General features: G+C 44.7%; 1 protein-coding gene across 1 annotated transcript in view; it reads right to left on the bottom strand.

The window, feature by feature from the left end:
• Positions 1-21706, bottom strand: part of LOC146631390 (NLR family CARD domain-containing protein 3-like) — a 56695-nt gene extending 34989 nt beyond the window's left edge. The window contains exons 1-2 of the mRNA XM_085352929.1: positions 21585-21706; positions 21399-21512 (exon numbers count right to left, since the gene is read on the bottom strand). Coding sequence (XP_085209055.1) covers positions 21399-21512; positions 21585-21706 — 236 coding nt within the window. The remainder of the gene's footprint in view (positions 1-21398; positions 21513-21584) is intronic.
• Positions 21707-22185: the final 479 nt, after the last annotated feature.

Raw genomic sequence — 22185 nt, 5'->3', positions numbered from 1 at the left:
GCTTCAAAGCTAACATGTTAAATGTAATGGACACTATTGCTCCCATTAAGGTGAAGGTTATCTCTGGAAGGAAGAAGTCTCCATGGAGAAACTCCACACTAGTGAAAAATGAAAAAAGAGAGTGTAGGAAAGCTGAGCGCAGATGGAGAAAAACAAACCTCCAGGTTCATTATGACATCTATAAAGAGAAACTTCACAATTATAATTTACAACTGAGGAGTGCAAGACGGTCCTACTTCTCTGACATCATCACTAAACACAGCCATAATGCTCGGGTCTTATTTTCTACAGTTGACAGGCTAACAAACCCTCCTGTGTCAGTGGCAGCTGAACTTCATTCGACCATGGCCTGCAATGACTTTGCCAAATTCTTCACAGAAAAAATCCAAAAAAATAGACAAGCAATTGGTACATCAACAGCAGATCCAGGATATGTACTGTGTCCACCAAAAAACTGTTTAAACACCATGAAACAGTTTCAACCTATTAACAGCAAAGACCTGGAGGACATCTTAGGTCAACCGAACTCCTCCTCTTGCTGTTTAGATGTCCTGCCAACAAGTTTTTTCAAAAAGGTCTCAAAGACTTTAGAGTCAGACCTGTTACAGATCGTCAACTTTTCCTTAATGTCAGGTGTGTTTCCAGAATCACTAAAAACTGCTGTAATCAAACCTATACTGAAAAAGGACAATCTTGACAAGACACAAATGAACAACTACAGGCCGATCTCAAATCTCCCGTTTTTAAGTAAGATCATTGAAAAAGCAGTTTCTCAACAGCTCAGTTACTTCTTAAAACAGAATAACTGCTATGATGCCTTCCAGTCAGGTTTTAGACAGAACCACAGCACTGAAACCGCTCTGACCAAAGTGTTTAATGACATATGTCTGAATACAGACAGTGGAAAAATGTCAGTCTTAGTTTTACTGGATCTCAGTGCAGCATTTGATACAGTTGACCACAACATATTACTCAAACGACTAGAGAACTGGGCAGGTCTTTCAGGAACTGTACTAAACTGGTTCATAACATACTTAGAAAACAGGAAATACTTTGTATCAACAGGTAACTTCACATCTGAGCAGACAAGTATCACATGTGGAGTTCCCCAAGGTTCCATCTTGGGACCCCCTCTGTTTAACATTTACATGCTCCCACTGGCACAGATTATAAAGAACAACAAAATAAACTATCATAGCTATGCAGATGACACACAAATATATATCACAATGTCACCAGGAGACCAAGGCCCTGTACAGGCTCTTGGTAAATGCATTGAGGAAATTAATGACTGGTTGTGCCACAATTTTCTCCAGCTAAACAAAAACAAAACTGAAGTAATAGTCTTTGGCGCCAAAGAAAAACGATTACAGGTCACCAGAGAACTTCAATTTATACACCTAAAAACCACAAACCAGGCGAGAAATTTGGGTGTAGTGATGGATGCAGACCTAAACTTAGAAAAACACATTAAGACAATAACAAAATCAGCTTACTATCACCTCAAGAATATATCAAGGATAAAAGATCTGATGTCTCAACAGGACCTGGAAAAACTAGTCCATGCATTCATCTTTAGTAGGCTTGATTACTGTAACAGCATCTTTGCAGGTCTACCTAAAAAATCAGTCAGACAACTACAGCTCATTCAGAACTCTGCAGCTCGAGTCCTCACTAAGACCAAAAAAGTGGACCACATCAGTCCAGCTCTGAGGTCTTTACACTGGCTGCCTGTCCGTCAGAGGATAGACTTTAAAGTTCTGATGCTGGTCTATAAAGCTCTGAATGGTTTAGGACCAAAATACATCAGTGACCTCCTGACCCAGTATGAACCTTCCAGATCCCTCAGGTCATCTGGATCCAGTCTTTTATCAGTTCCCAGAGTCAGAACCAGACACGGAGAAGCTGCATTCAGCTTTTATGCTCCTTATATCTGGAACAAACTCCCAGAAAGCCTCAGATCAGCTGAAACACTCAGTTTATTTAAATCCAGGTTGAAGACTCACCTGTTCTCAGCTGCATTTGAATAAAGCACCAAATCCACACTTTTAAGCTTAAATTTCAAAACTTACATTTAACTACTGATTTTATCTACTGTTCTGATTTTATCTGTTTTGATTTTATATACTGTTTTGTTTGTTTGTTTGTTTGTTTGTTTGTTAATTAGTTAGTTAGTTTGTTTGCTTGTTTTAATCAATTTTAAATCATGCTTTTAATTTGTTCTTGTTTCTAATGTCTCTGTAAAGCACTTTGAATCACCTTGTTGTTGAATTGTGGTATACAAATAAACTTGCCTTGCCTTGCCTGTGTTCGTGTTTTCCTCCGAAACAATAAGTTCCGTTGGAGCAGCCTTTCAACGCCTCTCTCTGTCTCTCACTAGCAAAGTTGACCCAGACAACAAAGTCTGGTGATATAGAACTAAATCCTGGACCTAATTCAAACATCAGTGATTTGGTCTGGCTACAACTAATTAGCCTAGTTAGCCTATGGGCACAGCTGTCACTGCATTGCTTTCCACCTCAACTAACTGTGCTCCAAACACCGTCCCAGTTAGTAAGGCTACATCTGCAGCTAATAGCGTTTACGCCCCTGTTGTCCGGGCCTCCACTTCTGCTGTTTGGGTTACCACTTCAGCTGCTAGGGCCTCCGCCTCAGTTGCCTGGGTTTCTGCCTCAGCTGCCTGGATTTCCACCTCAGCTGCCTGGGTTTCCACCTCAGCTGCCTGGCTTTCCACCTCAGCTGCCTGGGTTTCAATCTCGGCTGCCTGGGCCTCCACCTCAGCTGCTTAGGCCTCCACCTCAGCTGCCTGGGCCTCCACCTCAGCTGCTTAGGCCTCCACCTCAGCTGCCTGGGCCTCCACCTCATCTGCCTGGGTTTCCACCTCAGCTGCCTGGGTTTCAATCTTGGCTGCCTGGGCCTACACCTCAGCTGCTCAGGCCTCCACCTAAGCTGCCTGGGCCTCCACCTCAGCTGCCTGGGCTTCCACCTTAGCTGCTCGGGCCTCCACCTCAGCTGCCTGGGCTTCCACCTTAGCTGCTCGGGCCTCCACCTCGGCTGCCTGGGTCGCCACCTCGGCTGCCTTAGCCCCCAACGCGGCTGCCTGGGCCCCCATCTCGGCTTCCTGGGCCCCCACCTGCTGTACCCAAACTACAGTCTCTGGTAAAGGGTTTCTCATCATTAAATGCTCATAGCATTGTCAACAAAAGGACAAGAAATCCTGCCTTTGAAAGTTACAGAGGAACAAAGATCTGCAAGACATATAATCAGACTAAAGTAATCTGGGACACTAAAAATAAACCAAAGGGGCTTCTATGTGGACACATTAACATTCGCAGTATGTTACCAAAGCATGAGCAACTGGAACATATTCTAAGCAATTCCAATATTTCCATTTTGTGAATTGAATCTTGGCTCACAAGTGCTTCTCCTGAGTTTGCGGTTGTCTTTCCAGAGTACACAGTATTCAGAAGGGATAGAATTGAAACAAGAGGAGGAGGAATACTTCTGTATGTAAAAAACACCTGGATTGCTCTTTACTTATTTCACCAATAGATGTCGAAATAGAACATATTTCTGTTAAAATCACTCTTTCTCCAGAAATGTCATTTACGTTGATCTGTTTATATCGCCCTCCTTCCGCAAAGAATATTTTTTATGAGCAACTACAGATATTACTTAAATATCATACTATAAATAATAAGTCTAATGAAATAATTGTAATGGGAGATCTTAATGTCAACTGGGACTGTGAAAAGGACAGAAAAACACTCAAGGACATAATGGAGACGTTGAACTTTACTCCACACATGAACAACCCACAAGAATAACGAGACACTCTGAAACTAAAATAGATCTGGTTTTCAGTAATAAGCCCGAGCGAATTATTAAATCTTATAATTTTATCACTGGTATTTCAGACCACAATTTTATATTATTTTCTAGAAAAATTATGAAATCACGGGTTAAGAATGACTTTCATAGTTCATCTAATAAGAGATCCTTTTATGAATTTATACCAAGAAGTCAGCGACAAAATGTAGCAGAAGCATTAGCATCAGTTAACTGGGAGCCTTTATTGTGTAGTGATGATCCACAATTCTGCAGCAGTCACTTCACTGACATTGTCAAGAATGTTATATCAACATACTCCATTAGAGGTCGACAAAAAATAAAGACAACATCTAATTTACCCTGGTGAAACAAAGAGTGCAAGAATCTAATGAAAACAAGAGATCAATTACTAAAGCAGTTCCTGAAAACAGGTCTAACTCTGGATAGACAGAGATTTACTTCAATGCGGAACAAAGTAACAAGAAGTTTGAGACAGGCCAAAGCAAAAATTTTTATAAATATAATTGAAAGAGCCAAAGGTAATGGTAAAAATGTCTGGCAAAACTTAAATAAATTACTTGGCCGTCATTCAAACAAAAGTAAAATTACAATTGAACTTTATGTAAATAACTCTATTGTTAGAGAGCATCTATCTATTGCCAATAACTTAAACACTTTCTTTATCTCATCGGTTAAGGAGATCAGTCAGAGCTTTGACTCAGTCGTATGCTCTGATAATGTGAATGATGTTGGTCAAAATTTGTTCACCATCACTCATATTTCAGACACTGAAGTTGCTAAACTAATTACAGGTTTAAAACAATAAAAAGCAATAAATCCATGTAGACATTGAGGGTTCTCGGGAGGGGCCGTGCTAACACCTGCTGCTCTCTGGCAGCAGCACCATGCTCTCCCTTGTTTTAAATGCACTTTAGAACAACACGCAGCAACACTACACATGAGCGGGAGGAGGGAGGTATGGGGTCTTCACACACCCCCGTTCTCTGCTAGCCATTGGGGCGGGGGGGCTGGGAGGAGATTTTGGCTGTCCGATTGGCCTCCCTGCTGCTGCGGAGCCTGGGACGTCTGCTTGCCTCCACCCCAGGGGGAAGGGTAACATCTCTTGGGTCTGGGTTCTGTTTCCCCTCTGGGGGCGAGGGTACCTGGACCTGTGGTATAGAGTATGTTTTTGGGAGTGTGATTGTGTGTACATGTCCATTTATGTCAATCCTTACGTTGGGTGAGTGCTGAATGTTTGTATATGTGTGCATGAGGGTGGGAATGCATGTTTGTGTCTGTGTGTGCCTGTTTGTCTGTGTCTATATGTCAGGTCGGGTCTTAGACTCCACCTCTCTGGGAACTCCCAGGCCCTCCAAGGCCTATCTCCCCTCACCACACTCCCTGCCGGTGATTGATGCCCTCAGGGGTCGGTGCATTGGTGGTTCTTGGTGTCCGGGGCTGGGCACTCAGGTATGTGGCGGGGCCTGGCGCCTGTTGCTCGGTCAGGCCTCCTCCGGGGTGCGGGGGGCCCTCGGGCCTCCGGCCCCTGGGCCTGCGGCTCGGTTCACTCTGGCACAGCTGGCTGCCGGCAGAGCCGGCGGGCACGCCGGTGCAGCCCCTCTAGCTTCTGCTCGGTGGCTACTGGGTGACGCCTCGTCTGGGGATCCTCAGCCCTTCCCATGAAGGTGGCACAGATGCCCCTCCGGTGGTCCTCCTTGGGCTCTCGCACTCTGGGGCCTCTGGTTGTCTGGGGCCTGGATCTCCTCCATGCCTGCTTCATGCCCTGGGGGACGGGGCTATGGCTCGCTACATCCTCTTGCAGACCATTACATGTGGAAACCATTTGAATACAAGCGCACTTATCCACACAGGTATGCACACGGGTGTTCACTGCTCGTAGACTTAAATTACACCTTTCTTGGCTGCTACTTCAAAGCACATTGTGCGCTGTCTGTCCTGCGTGCTGCACAACAACATTGAATATTTAGTATTTACTGCTGTTTACACTTAGCTAGATTAATGCGATGGTGTTGTGTTTAGTATGTTGCTTTGTGTTTTTTTGTTTTTTTGCTTGTTTTCTATTCTTCTCTCAACAGGTGATCCAGGAGATTTTTGATTTTTTTCTCCCCCCCCTTTCTCACTGTCCCTCTCCCCTTCTGTTTTTCCTTTCCTTCCTCTTTCTTTCTCCCTTTCCTATCCCTCACTCATGTCTGTCCCGTCTGTAACATCTGAAAATAAAATATAATAAATAATAAAAACAAAGATCGATCAAATGGACCAATACGGCAATGCCACGATGATCCATTTGGCAAAGTAAATCCATTGGGTATCCTTGTTGGTCTTCAGACAGCAATTCTGATGGCTAAAGAACCAAATGGGACAGGCAAAAAAAAAAAAAAAAAAAAAAAAAAAAAAAAGCACATGATGTATATATTATTAACACAAATTTCCTAAAGGAATATATGGATTTGCTTGTACGTCCAACAACTCATGTTTTGATTATGTCTTTCCAACACTCCATTGTTCCAACAGATTGGAAAATTGCTGCAGTTACACCAATTTTCAAAGCAGGTGTGAAGACTGACATGGCTAATTGTCGCCCCATAAGCATACTCCCGGTCATATCTAAAATAGCTGAGAAGTAGGTGGTGAAACTCCTCACTGCTCACCTAGAAAACACCCAACCCTCATTACATCCATTGCGGTTTGGCTTTCGGGCACATCACTCCACAGATACTGCCCTGTGTCTGTTAGTGGAGAACTCGAAAAGCCTGCTGGACAAGAGTCCCTGTGTTGGAGCTGTATTTTTAGATCTGAAGAAGGTTTTCGACTCTGTAAACCATCAGATATTGTTGTCCAGATTGACTCAGTTTAATATCTCCAGTCAGGCTCTTCAGTGGTTTGCCTCATATCTCTCACACAGGAAACAGTGTGTGGTGCTGGATGGGGTTAAATCTCCATATTTAGACTGTGATACAGGGGTTCCTCAAGGATCTGTTCTTGGGCCCTTATTGCTCTCTCTTTTTATCAATAACTTACCTGAAGTCCAAATATATTTGCTCAAATGTATGCGGATGATGCAGTTATACGTAACTATATATACGTAAATCTTTTTTTACATTTCTGTTCATTAACATGCACTGCCCTAAATAAATAAATTAAATTAAAGTAAAGCTAGTTTTCAGCTACGAGCCCGACACGGAACCCAACGTATTAGCCAGAGGTCCCTTTACTACGGTTCGGAGCCGCTGACCTGTTTTATATACCCGTGGAATAGTTTTCTATACGAGATCGCTGCAAAAAGTGCAGCCTTACCTAATGTCCACCTACTGTTACTCATAACCTTTTAATTAACCTTCCCAACACTGTCAAAAGGTTAGCACCTCATACCACAGTGCACCAAAAGCAGTCTCATGAAAGCTCGGAAGGACAAGCCCAGAGCCCAAACCAGACAGTGTAGGAGATGACAAGGTTAGCAATTGTATGGTGAAAATTATACTTTTAGTTAACTTGATTGGCAAAAAGAAAAGTAAATACAAAATCTGCTTCTCACATATAGGGCATTTCCAAGATTTTGTTTTCAAAACTTCTTCAATTTCTTTCATTACAGCTGTCCTGTGCCAGATGTTCTGTTGACCCACAGTGAGAGGCATCATTTCAGAAACACCAGGAAGACTGAAACTCTTCATGTAGCTGAGTATATTCAGTGTTTAAAACAGAAGTTGTGCAGGTCTGAGATCAGCAGTTTTCTGAAACACCAAACGGAGGTCCTGTTAATGCTGATGTATAGTGACACAGTAAAAGGGGTGATTAATGCTTTTGACTTTTTGTATTTAAATTTATCAATAAAACAGCTGCAGCTTTCACTGACAGCACATGTGGTATTTTAACCTTTCTACTGTTTTCTTCAGTTAATTACTGAAGAAAACTACAAAGAGTTACTACAAAGATTGAAGATATAGGATGATCTGTCTGCTGTCATTGGGTGGTGCTGAGGTCTGAATCTGAGGATGGCTCCTGTAATCACAAACAGAACAGAATCATCACAAACTGAAATATAAAGTTTATCTCTCAAATCTGAAATAGAGCTGATCCTTCTCCGTCCTCACACACTCGGGATCTGAAGTTGTTCAGTCCTACAGCTCTGCCGACAGCTGTTTATTTTTTATTTGTTTTAAAGGCCTTACTAACACATTTTCTAATATCATGTTTACCTTTGAGTTGTTGATGCTTTATAAATGGACATCTGCAAAGATGAGATGATGGAGCAGGTTTCAGTCGAGGTTCAGTCTGCTGCTGCATCCTGGTCACAACATACGGAGGTGTTATCAGCTCAGTATTGAACAAGAAACATTAATGTTTCAAATTATTTGTCCTAAAGATGCAAGCTGTACAGAGTACTGCACATGTGACTTTGTGAACATAATTCATTAAAAATAATTTGGACAGTTTTTAACCTGAATATTTGTAACAAACTCAGTAAAAAAAATGCTAAAAACAATAATCAGAAGAAAAATGTAACATTTTAACTTAAGCTGACAAGCGGAAGTAGTTGGTTTCAGTACATAAGTATCGGGCTTTGCTATTTAATCCGTAGCTATTGACCAATGAGGGGTACCTGAAGTGCCAGGTTTTTAAAAATTGGCATTAATGTCGTTCCACATGTGGAAAGCGACAGAAAACTTGCTGCTGTTTGCACATATTTAATAATCAGCTCTGCACAGGAGCAGAAGCAGAGTCCAGCCTGTTGCTCTTACAGTATAATACTCATAATAAAAGTACAGTAACCGTGGTTAGTCACTGAGCAGCCCCGTGCGTTTCTCTTGATTTCTTTAGTCAGGGTAAATTCATTCACCTGCACGGGTTAGCTAAACAAACTATACAAAACAAGTTTCCTTAGCTAGCTAGGTAGCTAGGTAGCTAGCTAAGGACCTAAATTACGGATTAGCTTACAAACACATTTAACTTACCAAAAATAATGCGGTGGTGCCTCAGGTCCTCCTGTCCGGTAGTCCAATTTACTGAAGAACACCTCAGGCTCTCACTTTGTCGGTAATGTAAATGCTGGACCTCTCAGCATCTGCCATTCCCGAACAGACACATGCAAGTTTGTCCGTGACCGCAGCCGTGTCGTCAGTGTTTTCTCCAGTCATTGGTCAACATTATAATATATGCAAATACATGCAGGTTGGAATCCCCGCCTCCCCAGCGCGCCCCCGGACACCAAAACAGTGCCAGCAGAGTGAAACTGAAAAATGGTTTGAAACCGAAAAATGGATTGAAACGGAAAAGTGGATTGAAACCGAAAAAAAATGGATTGAAACTGAAAAAAAAAATTGTAAGCAAAAATAAAAAAAATTACAGTTTCAATTAATTGTTTTTCACTATCAATTATTTTTTTTCACTTTCAATACAAGATTTTTCAGTACATTTATTTCAGCTACAATATTTTTTTTCGGTTTCAATATTTTTTTTGGTTTCATTTCAAGGTGGCATTGTTCTGATTCCATACATTAGTGCCCTCACTGACACACAAAACAAAACGACTACACAACAGACTAATTAAACACTCCACGTTAAACGTCAGAAATCTTCCACTTCTAAAAACTCTCTGTCTCTCTCACACACATTAGCTCGCTCTGTCTCGCTGGCATTACCGTCACTCCCAAAACTTTTCTTTCTCCTACGTGACGCAGAAAGTTTCCACTGATGGGAAAAAAGATCTCCCTTAATCTTTTTTTTTTAGTGTTTTTGCACTGTCTTTAGATAAGGCTTTAAAACACACACACACACACACACACACACAAAACCATGATGACAGTATTTAGAAAAAAGCATGGCATATATATTTTTTATCATAACTCTGGATTTACTGGCCTGTGATTAAAATTTAAAAACCGGTGTATACTTTGTAGTCCGAACTTTCAACACGGGCTGAAAGACTCAGCGTGGCTGCAGCTTGTTGCTGTGTCAGCTTAAATCAGTCATGTGGTTTGGAGGTGCAGCGTGTCCGTGGACCATGGAGGGTTAATAACACTCACCTTCATTCCATTTCCAGAGCGTAATTATGGGCTCAAATTGTGGTCATAAATATTTTGTACTTGTAAATCAGTTTTGTACTTGTAAATCAGGATTTGTATGTGTAAAAAGAATTTGTGTGTGTGTAAAAAAGTTTTGTATGTGTAAAAAGAATTTGTGCGTGGGTAAACAAGATTTGTATGTGTAAAAAAGATTTGTGTGTGGACTTAGCCAAAAAATACGTGAGAAAGTCTGCACTCAGGATTCAAGTTACAAGTAAGAATTTTGACCCTATTTTTCTTCCTTTCATCTGATTGGCCAATGTCATGTCAATCACAAATTTAACTATCCAATCAGAGAAGAGATGGGTTTGGCTGTCAGAGGGGTGTTTTTTTGAACTGCAGGTCCTTGAAGGGTAATACAGTTTGAAGCTGGAGGATATCTATATAAATATCCAATAGAAGCTGTTGAAAGGATAAAGTTGTGGTATATCAGTGGTTAGAAATACCATTATTACTTTAGGATTAGTCTAACACGAAGTCAGTGCTGACCCGGGACCATTGCTGTTAGTCACAGTGTCCAGCATAAAGGTCCTTTCACACTGGATCCAGCATGTGCTGCTAATGCTAACTGCTAACTAAAAGTTAAGGATTCAGAATTTGTTGCGCTGGCTGCTGAGCTCTGTGGGTTTTTGCAGCAGTTCTACCTGTACTATATGCACCTGCTCCTTGTCGTTTCTATCTCTGACTTTATGTCCTCTACAAGAGTTTCTGGGTTTTTTTTGCTAGTTCTTCAAATGTTCAATAAAAACACGGATGCTAATTCATAACAAAGAAAGCTTTGTAGGTATCCCCACTAGTGAAGACTGTCATTTCTACAACACTGCCCCCCCCCCCCCCCCGGAGTTTCGCAGCGCTATTGAAAAGGTTCGGGAGGTCCCTGTGTTAAGCACGTAAACCTGTGACACAAAAATCACCAAACTGAGACACCCACAGACTATTTCCCTTCGTGGTGATGAAGGAAAATGCTGGGCTGGCATGTAAAAGGGCATTTATTCCCTTCAAGGACCTGAAGCTCCATAATAAGCTCCATCCCCTCCAACAGCCAAATCCATCTGTTCTCTGATTGGATAGTTAAATTTGAGATTGACATGACATTGGCCAATCAGATGAAAGGAAGAAAAATAGGGTCAAAATTCATACTTGTAACTTGAAACTTGAGTGCAGACTTTCACACAAATCTTTTTTACACACACACAAATTCTTTTTACACATACAAAACTGATTTACAAGTACAAAATATTTATGACCACAATTTGAGCCCATACGTAACAACCAACAACCTGTGTGAAATCTGAAATTCCCATGGTGTTGTTCAAAATGGGCAACTTCCAGCGCCGCTCTGAGCTGGCAGCCAGTATCAGCAGCTCCAACCTGACCAAGTCCTTTTTTCTCTTTAATATATGTTTCTTTATTGTTTTTGTGTTTATTGTTTTTGTTTTTCTATTGCAGACTGCTGTCCCCCACAATGGAGCTCAGAATTCTATGGACAATGGTGTTCTTTATTACATTTTTTACGGCGTCTTTGTCCGGAGAGCGCGTGGAGGTCCGACCTCCCATTGTTTACAGCAGGGTTCAGCTGTTAGCCGTCGGAGCATTCGCTGCCCTGCCTACAGCCGAGCAAGCTAACATCCCCCGCGAGGTGATGAGGAAGAGACGCGGTACTCGGGCCAGGATCGGGCGTCGCAGTAAAGTTAGGAGATACCGGCCAGCGATTCCATCTGTTATTATGGGGAATGTGAGATCTCTCCCCAATAAAGTAGACGAACTGGCGGCTCTTACCCGACATCAGAGGAGCTACAGGTAGGGTTGCCAACTCCCTGAAAAATAAATAAGGGACACCTCGTGGCCAGGGCCGGGCGACCCAGTTGTCTTCACCCTTCCCAGTGTGGTGAATTTTCTAGCTCTTTTTTTGTGTGTGAAATTATTTTTTTAACCATTTGACTTGAAGTTGATTTAAGTAGATGCATATTCTATTCTTTGTGATATGAACACATGTGAAACAAATGATCATTTAGCCATTTATTTTTAGCTCAAAATGACAACATTAACACAGTAAAACAGGTCTCTTTCTTAAACAGAAGCCTGTCATGCTTAACTTTTGAAAATATAAGTAAATCTTTCTTTAAAAGAACTCTGTCCTGCTTAACTTAAAATAATAGAAAACAATAGAAAGAAAAACATTCTTGTAACAGTGCACATTTAGTGCATTTAGTACAATTGGCTTCAGTTGAGGTATTATTTCAGCTTTTCTAATGCTAATCAGCTGCTCCTGTTTGTAAACCCGCTTGTTCCCATGATTACGCATCATAACTCATCATTATTCATCTATGTATTACTTTTATGTATTAGTGATCTATTTGTTGTAATCATCTATCCTTGCAGTTGTTTATTACACAAAATAAATTATATTATCACACTTCTGGCCACATAGCGCTGATATTCACTGCACATGCCCATATTAACGTTTTCCAGCCAGGTGTTTTCCTTTTCCCATTCTTCCCTTTCTCTGAGGGGAACAAACATTGCTGCTCTAATGCTGGGCTCACACTGTGCGATTTTTGGCCCATTTTGAGCCGATTTTTGAGTGATCGGACCGATTTTGGCCTTCATCGTGCGTCGTGTAGTATACGTGGGGTAAAGAGAAGTGATTAACACCTCACGACCAGCTCCCGATCATCAATCGCTCGTGAGGGTCTCACCACAGGCGCTCACACTGCTCACGCGCAAACGTAAACGTTGGTGAAAAAGACGTTGCAGCACGGCTGTGCAGCGTGTGATCTGGACACAAGCGATGGAGGCACAACTTGTAGAACTTTGGAAAGCTCATCCGAGCCTTTTCGATGTGGCATCACAAAATTATCATGACCACAACAACCGTGAAAATAGTTGGATCTACATCGCTGCTCAATCACAGCTGCCTGATCAATGTTTTTCATTAGCAATTTAGCAAAGTTGATGGTGGTGGTGTGTCTGTGTGAGTGAAAGACAGAGAGAGAGCGAGCGACAGATTTTCTGTTATAACCTTCATGTTATGGAGGCACAGTGTGAGCACTCAGGTCGCATCAGAGCATCGGGCCGTATAGTGTGAGAGTACATCGTGACATACGAACTTCTAACCCCTGCGAGTCAATCGTGCAGTTTGAGCAGGAGCTGAATAACGTGACTGAAAAAAATCGCACAGTGTCTGCCCAGCTTTAGGTGTACTGTCATCCGAGACTTGCACCGCAGAGTCGGCGTTTGTTTCCCTGTTGGCCATGCTTCTTGTTGTGGTCATCTGTTGTCTTCCGGTATTTTCTCCGCAAGCGACCTTTCCTCGACCAATGAGATGAGCGGTAATCTGAATTGTCATACTCGAATTGTCATAAGTGTGCTGTCAGCTCATTGGTCACAAAGCAGGAGAGGGGCTGGGAATTATGTTTTCAAACAAAGCGTTAATTCCATAAACATTTATAGACTACTTTTGATTCTCACTGTATTACGGGACAAAGTGCGTCCCTTATTAGCTCAATACGGGACGTGTACTTTTGTTTCTAAATACGGGACGATTCCGTATTTTAAGGGACGGTTGGCAACCCTAGCTACAGGGAGTGCAGCCTGATGTGCTTCACAGAGTCGTGGCTAACTGCGCTAACTCCGGACTCACACGTAAACATGGATGGTTTTCATCTGATCCAGGCCGACAGAACAACGGAGAGTGGTAAGAAGAGAGGAGGGGGTCTGGCTGTGTTTGTGAACGATAGATGGTGTAACTCTGGGCATTTATCTATCAAAGAGACGCTATGCTGTTAGGACATTGAGCTGCTAGCGGTTAGCATGAGACCGTACTATCTACCGCGAGAGTTTACACACATGATTATGATAGCTGTGTATGTCCCGCCCTCTGCTAGCGCTGCAGCAGCCTGTGAGGTCCTGCACACTGTAACCAGCAGACTCCAAACACAGCACCCTCAGGCCCTTTTCCTGATCTCTGGGGACTTTAATCACATCTCCCTGTCCTCCACTCTCCCCAGGTACTTGGGTTTTCACCTGAATAAATAAACTGGACTAGAGCCACAACACTGATGCTCTTTACAGGAAGGGTCAGAACAGACTCTACCTGCTGAGGTGGCTGAGGTCATTTGGAGAACAGGGAGCACTTTTAAGACCTTCTATGACTCTGTGGTGGCATCTGTCATTTTTTACAGTGTGGTATGTTGGAGCAGCAGTTTATCAGCAGCTGAGAGGAAGAGGTTGGACAAACTCATCAGAAAGGCCAGCTCTGTTCTGGGATGCACCCTGGACCCAGTGCAGGTGGTGGGAGACAGAAGGACTGTGGCCAAAATAACATCTCTGGTGGACAGAGTCTCCCACCCCATGCTTGTAAATGTTGCGGAACTGCAGAGCTGCTTCAGTGACAGACTGCTGCATCCTCGATGCATGAAGGAGTGTTTCCACAGGTCCTTCCTCCCTGCAGCTGTCAGACTGTACAATCAGAACTGCTCCCAACAAACATAGATGTTTACATCTGCGCTGTAACTGCAATAATTTAATCAACCGATTCGCACTACAACCTGGTTTGCCTCTTAGTGATTTTTATTTAATTTAATAACTGTACAGTACTCTCTGTATATAGTAACCATTGTACTTAATGTAAATATGTAAGAAAAATTGTGTATGTTTCTGTTCTGTGTCCTGTGTACTGTTTGTTTGTATATGTGCCTTTATGACTGCTGTTAGAACGAAACTTCCCCTTATGGGACAATTAAAGGATTGTTCTATTCTATTCTATTCTAAGTGCTCTGACACAATCATAAGCATCGCTTGCTACTGAAAACAAGAAAAAAGCCAGTCCATGCTATGGGATGAACCATTTGTTAATGGTGGAGGGGGGTAACACTATGCAGTATATTCAGTTTAGCATTTATATTTACTGTTAACTGTAACTACGCTAAAAGTGTTAATGCTATCTTATTTTAATAAACAACACTGTCATATGCAAAACTAGGGTGGCAAAGGCTTATTTTAGGGTGGCACTTGCCACCCCATGCCAACCCTTCTAGATACGCCCCTGAGTGGTTTACAAGTTGGGACGAATACTATGGAGACATGCTCATAGTGTTCTAGATGGAGTAATGGTCTTACCAAAAATGCTTGTTTAAAGTTGACATTGAACTGTTCTTTTCCATCTTTGTAGGGAAATTATTCTGTTGCAATATAATGAGCTAATTTAGTTGTGCTAGTAAGTGTTGGCTAATTCTATCATGTAGATAGCGAAAGCCTCTGTGAGGAACTCATTTTTTACAGTAGTGTAAATTTTCTTTTTTTGCATTATGGAAGAAGACTTATTTTCTGTTGTAATAATCACATATTAAATCATATCACATTAGTTATAGTAATATCCCTGTCTCACTTTAGTATAGTAAGAGCATTCCTGTCACCAGTTTGCATGCATGTGTTATGTTATCTGTCACGGTCCGGGGCAGCGGCCATGTGGAGAGTGGAAGGAGGACTCAAAGCGCAGCACTCATTCAGGTGTGAGGGTGATTTATTGATAATAACAAACATAAAGAGGAGATGGCAAAACAGAACTACGGATGAACTAAACTGGGTGAAACTACACAAAGGAGTGGCAAACCTGAACACGAAGGGAGAACAGCAGGGAGAGCACGCAGAGGATTTCACAGGGTAGATGCAGAGTACGCAGGGTAACACAGAGGATGAACACAGGTAGGAACACAGACGACGCGACGACGAGCAGAGGAAATCACACGCTATAAATACACAAAGAGACACTGGGAAATCACACACAGATGGGGGAAACAGCTGGACCTGATTAACCTGACGAGACAGGGGAACACTAACACCAGGGACCAACAGAGGGAGCACAAACCCAGAACCCAGTGTCTAAAATCCCAAACACAAACCATCCCAAAACAGCCATGAATAATAATGAAAGTAATAACAATAAGTACATAAACATAAAGTCACTGAGTCATGGTCGCAGGACCATGACAGTACCCCCCCCTCAAGGGCTGGCCCCCGACAGCCACAGAAACACACCACCAGATCCGGGCGGGCGGCAGGGGGCCCAGGACGGAGGGACCGGACCACGACCACGGACGGAGGCCCCAGAGTCCCAAAACAAAGATGAACACAAAACCCACAGGGGAGCAGAGTCCAAAGCACAGTTCAGGAGGCCGTCCACGAAGAAGGCAGCGGCGGCGCGTAAAGAGTTCAGGAGGCCGGCCGTGCGGAAGGCAACGGCGGCGCGTAAAGAGTTCAGGAGGCCGGCCGTGCGGAAGGCAACGGCGGCGCATAAAGAGTTCAGGAGGCCGGCCGTGCGGAAGGCAACGGCGGCGCGTAAAGAGTTCAGGAGGCCGGCCGTGCGGAAGGCAGCGGCGGCCACACAGGCGATGGCGGTCCGGGGGCCGGCCGTGCGGAAGGCAACGGCGGCCACTCAGGCGATGGCGGTCCGGGGGCCGGCCGTGCGGAAGGCAACGGCGGCCAGTCAGGCGACGGCGCTCGGCCAGTAGCCTAGCCAGCGGTCCAGAAAACGGCCGTTTAGCTCCAGACCCAAACGAGGCTGGGCCAGGCGAGGCTGCAGACACGAAGGCTGGACCAGACGAGGATGCAGACACGAAGGCTGGACCAGACGAGGGTGCAGACACGAAGGCTGGACCAGACGAGGGTGCAGACACGGAGGCTGGACCAGACGAGGATGCAGACACGGAGGCTGGACCAGACGATGGAGACACGGAGGCTGGACCAGACGATGCTGATGATGCTGATGATGGACCAGACGATGCTGATGATGCTGATGATGGACCAGACGATGCTGAAGCTGAAGCTGGACCAGACGAAGATGAAGCTGAAGCTGGACCAGACGAAGATGAAGATGAAGCCGGACCAGACGAAGCTGAAGCTGGACCAGGCGAAGATGAAGATGAAACCGGGCCAGGCGAAGATGAAACCGGGCCAGGCGAAGATGAAACCGGGCCAGGCGAGGATGAAAACGGGCCAGGCGTGGATGAAAACGGGCCAGGCGTGGATGAAGCCGGGCCAGGCGAGGATGAAACCGGGCCAGGCGATGAAGAAGCTGCAGCTGAAGCTGGGCCAGGCGAAGCTGACGCTGTAGCTGAAGCTGGGCCAGGTGAGGATGAAGCTGGACCAGAATCAGGCGAGGATGAAGCCGGGCCAGGCGTGGATGAAGCCGGGCCAGGCGTGGATGAAGCTGTAGCTGAAGCTGGGCTAGGCGAAGCAGACGCTGAAGCTGAAGCTGGGCCAGGTGAGGATGAAGCTGGACCAGAACCAGGCGAGGCTGAAGCTTCAGGCTGAGGCGTGGCAGTAGCAGGTGGTAGCGCTGCAGGTGATGATACTGCAGGAGGCGGCGCTGCAGCCACAGGTGGAGAAGCAGCCACAGGTGGAGAAGCAGCCACAGGTGGCCGGACGGGATCCTCGGGCCCCCCAGCAGGCGAAGCAGGAGGCTGGACGGGCTCCTCGGGCCCCCCAGCAGGCGAAACAGGAGGCTGGACGGGCTCCTCGGGCCCCCCAGCAGGCGAAGCAGGAGGCTGGACGGGCTCCTCGGGCCCCCCAGCGAAATCAGCCGCAGAACCAGTGGGCACCGGGGCCCCCGGCACACATGAAACAAAGCCAGTAGGCACGTGGGCCTCTGGCACACATGAAACAAAACCAGCAGGCACGTGGGCCTCTGGCACACATGAAACAAAACCAGTAGGCACGTGGGCCTCTGGCACACATGAAACAAAACCAGTAGGCACGTGGGCCTCTGGCACATGTGAAACAAAACCAGTAGGCACGTGGGCCTCTGGCACACATACGGAGGGCTGCAGCTGCGCAGAGCACTGACCCTGCTCAGGCAGTGACAGCCCGGTGCAGTTCACAGCTGGCATCTTGGCCACCAGGGGTCCAGAGTAAGCTGAGGGCAGCAACCCCGCCTCTGGGGAAGCCCCGGAGTGAGTAACAGTCACTAATGTTGCCAGCTGTTGAGGAACAGGTCCGTAATGTAACAGTTTGTCTCCCTGCTCAGAAACGGCGGTGGAAAAATAGTGTGAAAATTGTGGCTTAAGGGAGGCTAATGGTTGAGCTACAGACTGGGAAGCTTGTGGCTGGACACAGAACTGAGCCGGAGAATGGTGATAGAGTCCTGGCTCAGAAGGAGCGGCAGAGAAACAGTCTCTCGGTTTCACAGAGGGTCTGTACACGCCCACTTGCGAAGGGTCCGTTACCACGAAGGTGGGTAAGCGATCCGAACAGTCTCCCATCCCGCTCTGGATAGCCCCAGAAAACAGAGTCTCGGAATCTGGGGAAGCCAGAACATGTCGCTCGCTCACCGTCTCGGACTGCTCGGAAGTAAAAGCAGACGGGGGGTGAAGACCGAGGTCCAGAAGGAGGAACTCCCGCTCCCACGAACAAAGCGAGCCCAGAAGCCATGGGAGACCGGTCACCAGACGCTGTAGCCGCCTCTCTACAGCGCGCTGGGACGTGCCACCCGGGCTTTCCAGCCACAGGTCGATCAGCTCCTGTGTGGCATCGATGAGATTTTCCCGTAGTTCCCTGGATGGATTAAGCGCTGCTGGGTCCATGTTGTGGTCGCGTCGTACTGTCACGGTCCGGGGCAGCGGCCGTGTGGAGAGTGGAAGGAGGACTCAAAGCGCAGCACTCATTCAGGTGTGAGGGTGATTTATTGATAATAACAAACATAAAGAGGAGATGGCAAAACAGAACTACGGATGAACTAAACTGGGTGAAACTACACAAAGGAGTGGCAAACCTGAACACGAAGGGAGAACAGCAGGGAGAGCACGCAGAGGATTTCACAGGGTAGATGCAGAGTACGCAGGGTAACACAGAGGATGAACACAGGTAGGAACACAGACGACGCGACGACGAGCAGAGGAAATCACACGCTATAAATACACAAAGAGACACTGGGAAATCACACACAGATGGGGGAAACAGCTGGACCTGATTAACCTGACGAGACAGGGGAACACTAACACCAGGGACCAACAGAGGGAGCACAAACCCAGAACCCAGTGTCTAAAATCCCAAACACAAACCATCCCAAAACAGCCATGAATAATAATGAAAGTAATAACAATAACTACATAAACATAAAGTCACTGAGTCATGGTCGCAGGACCATGACATTATCACAGTCAGGCCATTGTAATGGGAGACACTAAAGAGATAGTAAGACTAACCCTTCTTATAGAGGGATGTATATTTTTTAGGTAGGGGCCCTGTTGTAAAGGTGATGACATTCAGATGTCTTGCTCTTACGGGGATGACGGCTTAGCAGAAAGCAAGGTCATAATTCTCTCTGTGAGGGAGGAGGTATAGAAAAGCCTGCCTAGAAAAGCGCTATATAAATGCAATCCATTATTATTATTATTATTATTATTAGTATTATCCATCTTCATCCGCTTTATCCGAGGCCGGGACGCGGGGGCAGCAACCTAAGCAAAGAGGCCCAGACCTCCCTCTCCCCAGCCACCTCCTCCAGCTTATCCGGGGGAACACCAAGGCGTTCCCAGGCCAGCTGAGAGATATAATCTCTCCAGCGTGTCCTGGGTCTGCCCCGGGGCCTCCTCCCGGTGGGACATGCCTGGAACACCTCACCCAGGAGGCGCCCAGGGGGCATCCTTGTCAGATGCCCGAACCACCTCAGCTGAGCCCCTCCCGGATGGCCGAACTTCTCACCCTATCTCTAAGGGAGAGGCCAGCCACCCTTCAGAGGAAGCTCATTTCTGCCGCTTGTATCCGCGATCTCGTTCTTTCGGTCACTACCCACAGCTCGTGGCCATAGGTGAGGGTAGGGATGTAGATCGACCGGTAAATTGAGAGCTTGGCTTTTACACTCAGCTCGCTCTTCACCACGACGGACCGGTGCAGCGTCCGCATTACTGCAGCTGCAGCCCCAATCCGTCTGTCGATCTCCGGCTCCCTTCTCCCATCACTCGCGAACAAGACCCCGAGATACTTGAACTCCTCCACTTGGGGCAGGAACTCATCCCCGACCCGGAGTGGGCACTCCACCCTTTTCCGGCTGAGAACCATGGCCTCAGATTTGGAGGTGCTGATCCTCATTCCCGCTGCTTCACACTCGGCTGCGAACCGTTCCAGTGCGAGCTGGAGGCCCTCACCCGATGAAGCCAACAGAACCACATCATCTGCAAAAATCAGAGATGATATTCTGAGGCCACCAAAGCAAAAGCCCTCCACCACTTATTATTATTATTATTATTATTATTATTATTATTATTATTATTATTATTATTATGATCCTAGTGTTGCTCGGATGCTTGTCTCCACATTGCAATGTTTTTATTAAACCACTTCGAATCAAGCTCACTGGGTGTGTTGCAGGTTATTGTTAAATTTTCCATTTTCCAGCATTAATGTCAATGACATTTTAGCGTCAATGACATTAAAACTAGGTTCTTTCTTGTCTGGCTACTTGCAGAAGTGAGAACATTCCTCTGTTTCAGCCTTTGAGAGAGCTATTCATGCCTGAATTTTGTCTTCACTAATGCAATAGTCTTTTTAAGTTGTCATTGCCTCAATGCTTAGCTGACTGCAGCACAGTTACCAATTGGCACCTACAACAGAGACCACTGTTGAGGTTTAAATTTATAATCTTAAATGCTTATATACTGATTATATTGCTTTATATAAGAGAGGCCCAACTCTTAGTACTGACAGGAAATTACATGATTTTGCAGGCAGAAAGTGAAACTAAGCAGAGTGTTCGATTGAAACTTAAAGTGTGGTGTGACGTGGAGAGGAAGTATATAAATAACTAGGCTTCCTTTTTGTGCTTTAGACCTGAGATGATGATCTTTAATTTTACATATCCCGGGACATGGAGACCTGAACACACGAACACATAAAGATCATTTTTAAAGTAAAAAGACCACTTTGAGCCGTGTCTTTTTTGGCCGTAAAGAATCCAAAGAACCGAATTTAATACCACATATAACTCATATTATCAACCTTATACTAGCTATTAGTCAGTTTTGAAGGGAGATGTTTTTAAACCTTTTTTTGTTAAGCAATTTTTAATAGTTTTACAGCCTGTACAGCCCTTTGGTCAACAGCTCTTGTTTTAATTGTGGGTTGTTAAACAATTAGTCAGACCATCAGTTCTTAAGATCCTCAAAACCACAGCTGAATCAAAGTTTTTTTTCTACTAACAATTATTTTTAAATGTATTTTAACTATAGTCTTAAATTATTAAATTTTAGTCTACTATTTATCTATTTATACATTATACATTAATTTATACATTAATAACTCAGTTGCTTACATACATGTGAAAATGTTCAGATTAAAGGTGTGTGTGTGTTTACAAGAATTTTATGTATTTAATATTAATTTTTGTGATGTAATGAGCTTTTGTACCAAACAAAGTTTTTTATTGCTGTTTTTACATCCCACAACATCAAGCAGTTAAATTAGCTATTACTGAATATAGCACTAACTCACCTCTCTGCAGCTGGTGCCTGCCGGACTTTAAAATGAACGTAGTGTTCGTGGGACTGGTCACTCTTTAAGGACACACAGGTGGGTTCAGGCTCATGTTCAACTCTTTGAAGGATCCTGTTAATTCAAGCTCTTTAATTAAAGCATCAAGACATGCTTAAATACAATTTTATATTCGTGTAATCTTACTTGTTTTTTAAGGACTGTTTTTGTCCAAATCTACAAATGACACCCATCAGCACGTTGCTCTTAGAGGACACACCACTGAATCCATGACTCAGTTGTTTGTCACTGTCCTCACACTGATCCATGCTGCTCAATTCAGCTCACACACACTTTCTACCTGCAGAGGAAACACAAATCATTCATGTGCACATCAACTGAAATCCTCCTTTCATCATGTGTGCTGTCCAAATATCAGCTGCTTCTTTCCTGCTTCATCTCAGTGTCAGCTGGATGCAGTCAGACAGCAGTGTGAGGCAGAGGAAGCTGCCATCAGCTGCTCTGCTATCAGTCCACTAGACCAGTGTTTCCCAACCTTTTGGAGCCATAGCACACATTTCACATTAGAAAAATCACATGGCACACCACCAAACAAAAATGTCACAAAAAGCATGTTGATCATTTTCCCCCCACAAACCAGGTATAGCGGAATTGGTTCGGTTTTTCCCTAGTATACCTTTGTTTTACTTTGTTCTGATCTCTACTCATGCTAGGGCCTTCATCTGGGTCAGAATTTTCTCCAGGACCCAGGACAGACTGACTACTTTTTCTTTTCAAATATCCAATA

This window comes from Diplotaxodon limnothrissa, linkage group LG5 (genome assembly GCF_057381915.1).
Source record: "Diplotaxodon limnothrissa isolate DT_005_m linkage group LG5, D_limnothrissa_male_GT1.1, whole genome shotgun sequence".
Classification (NCBI taxonomy): domain Eukaryota; kingdom Metazoa; phylum Chordata; class Actinopteri; order Cichliformes; family Cichlidae; genus Diplotaxodon; species Diplotaxodon limnothrissa.
Note: the sequence above shows the minus strand (reverse complement) of the source record. Positions and strands in the feature narration are given on the sequence as shown.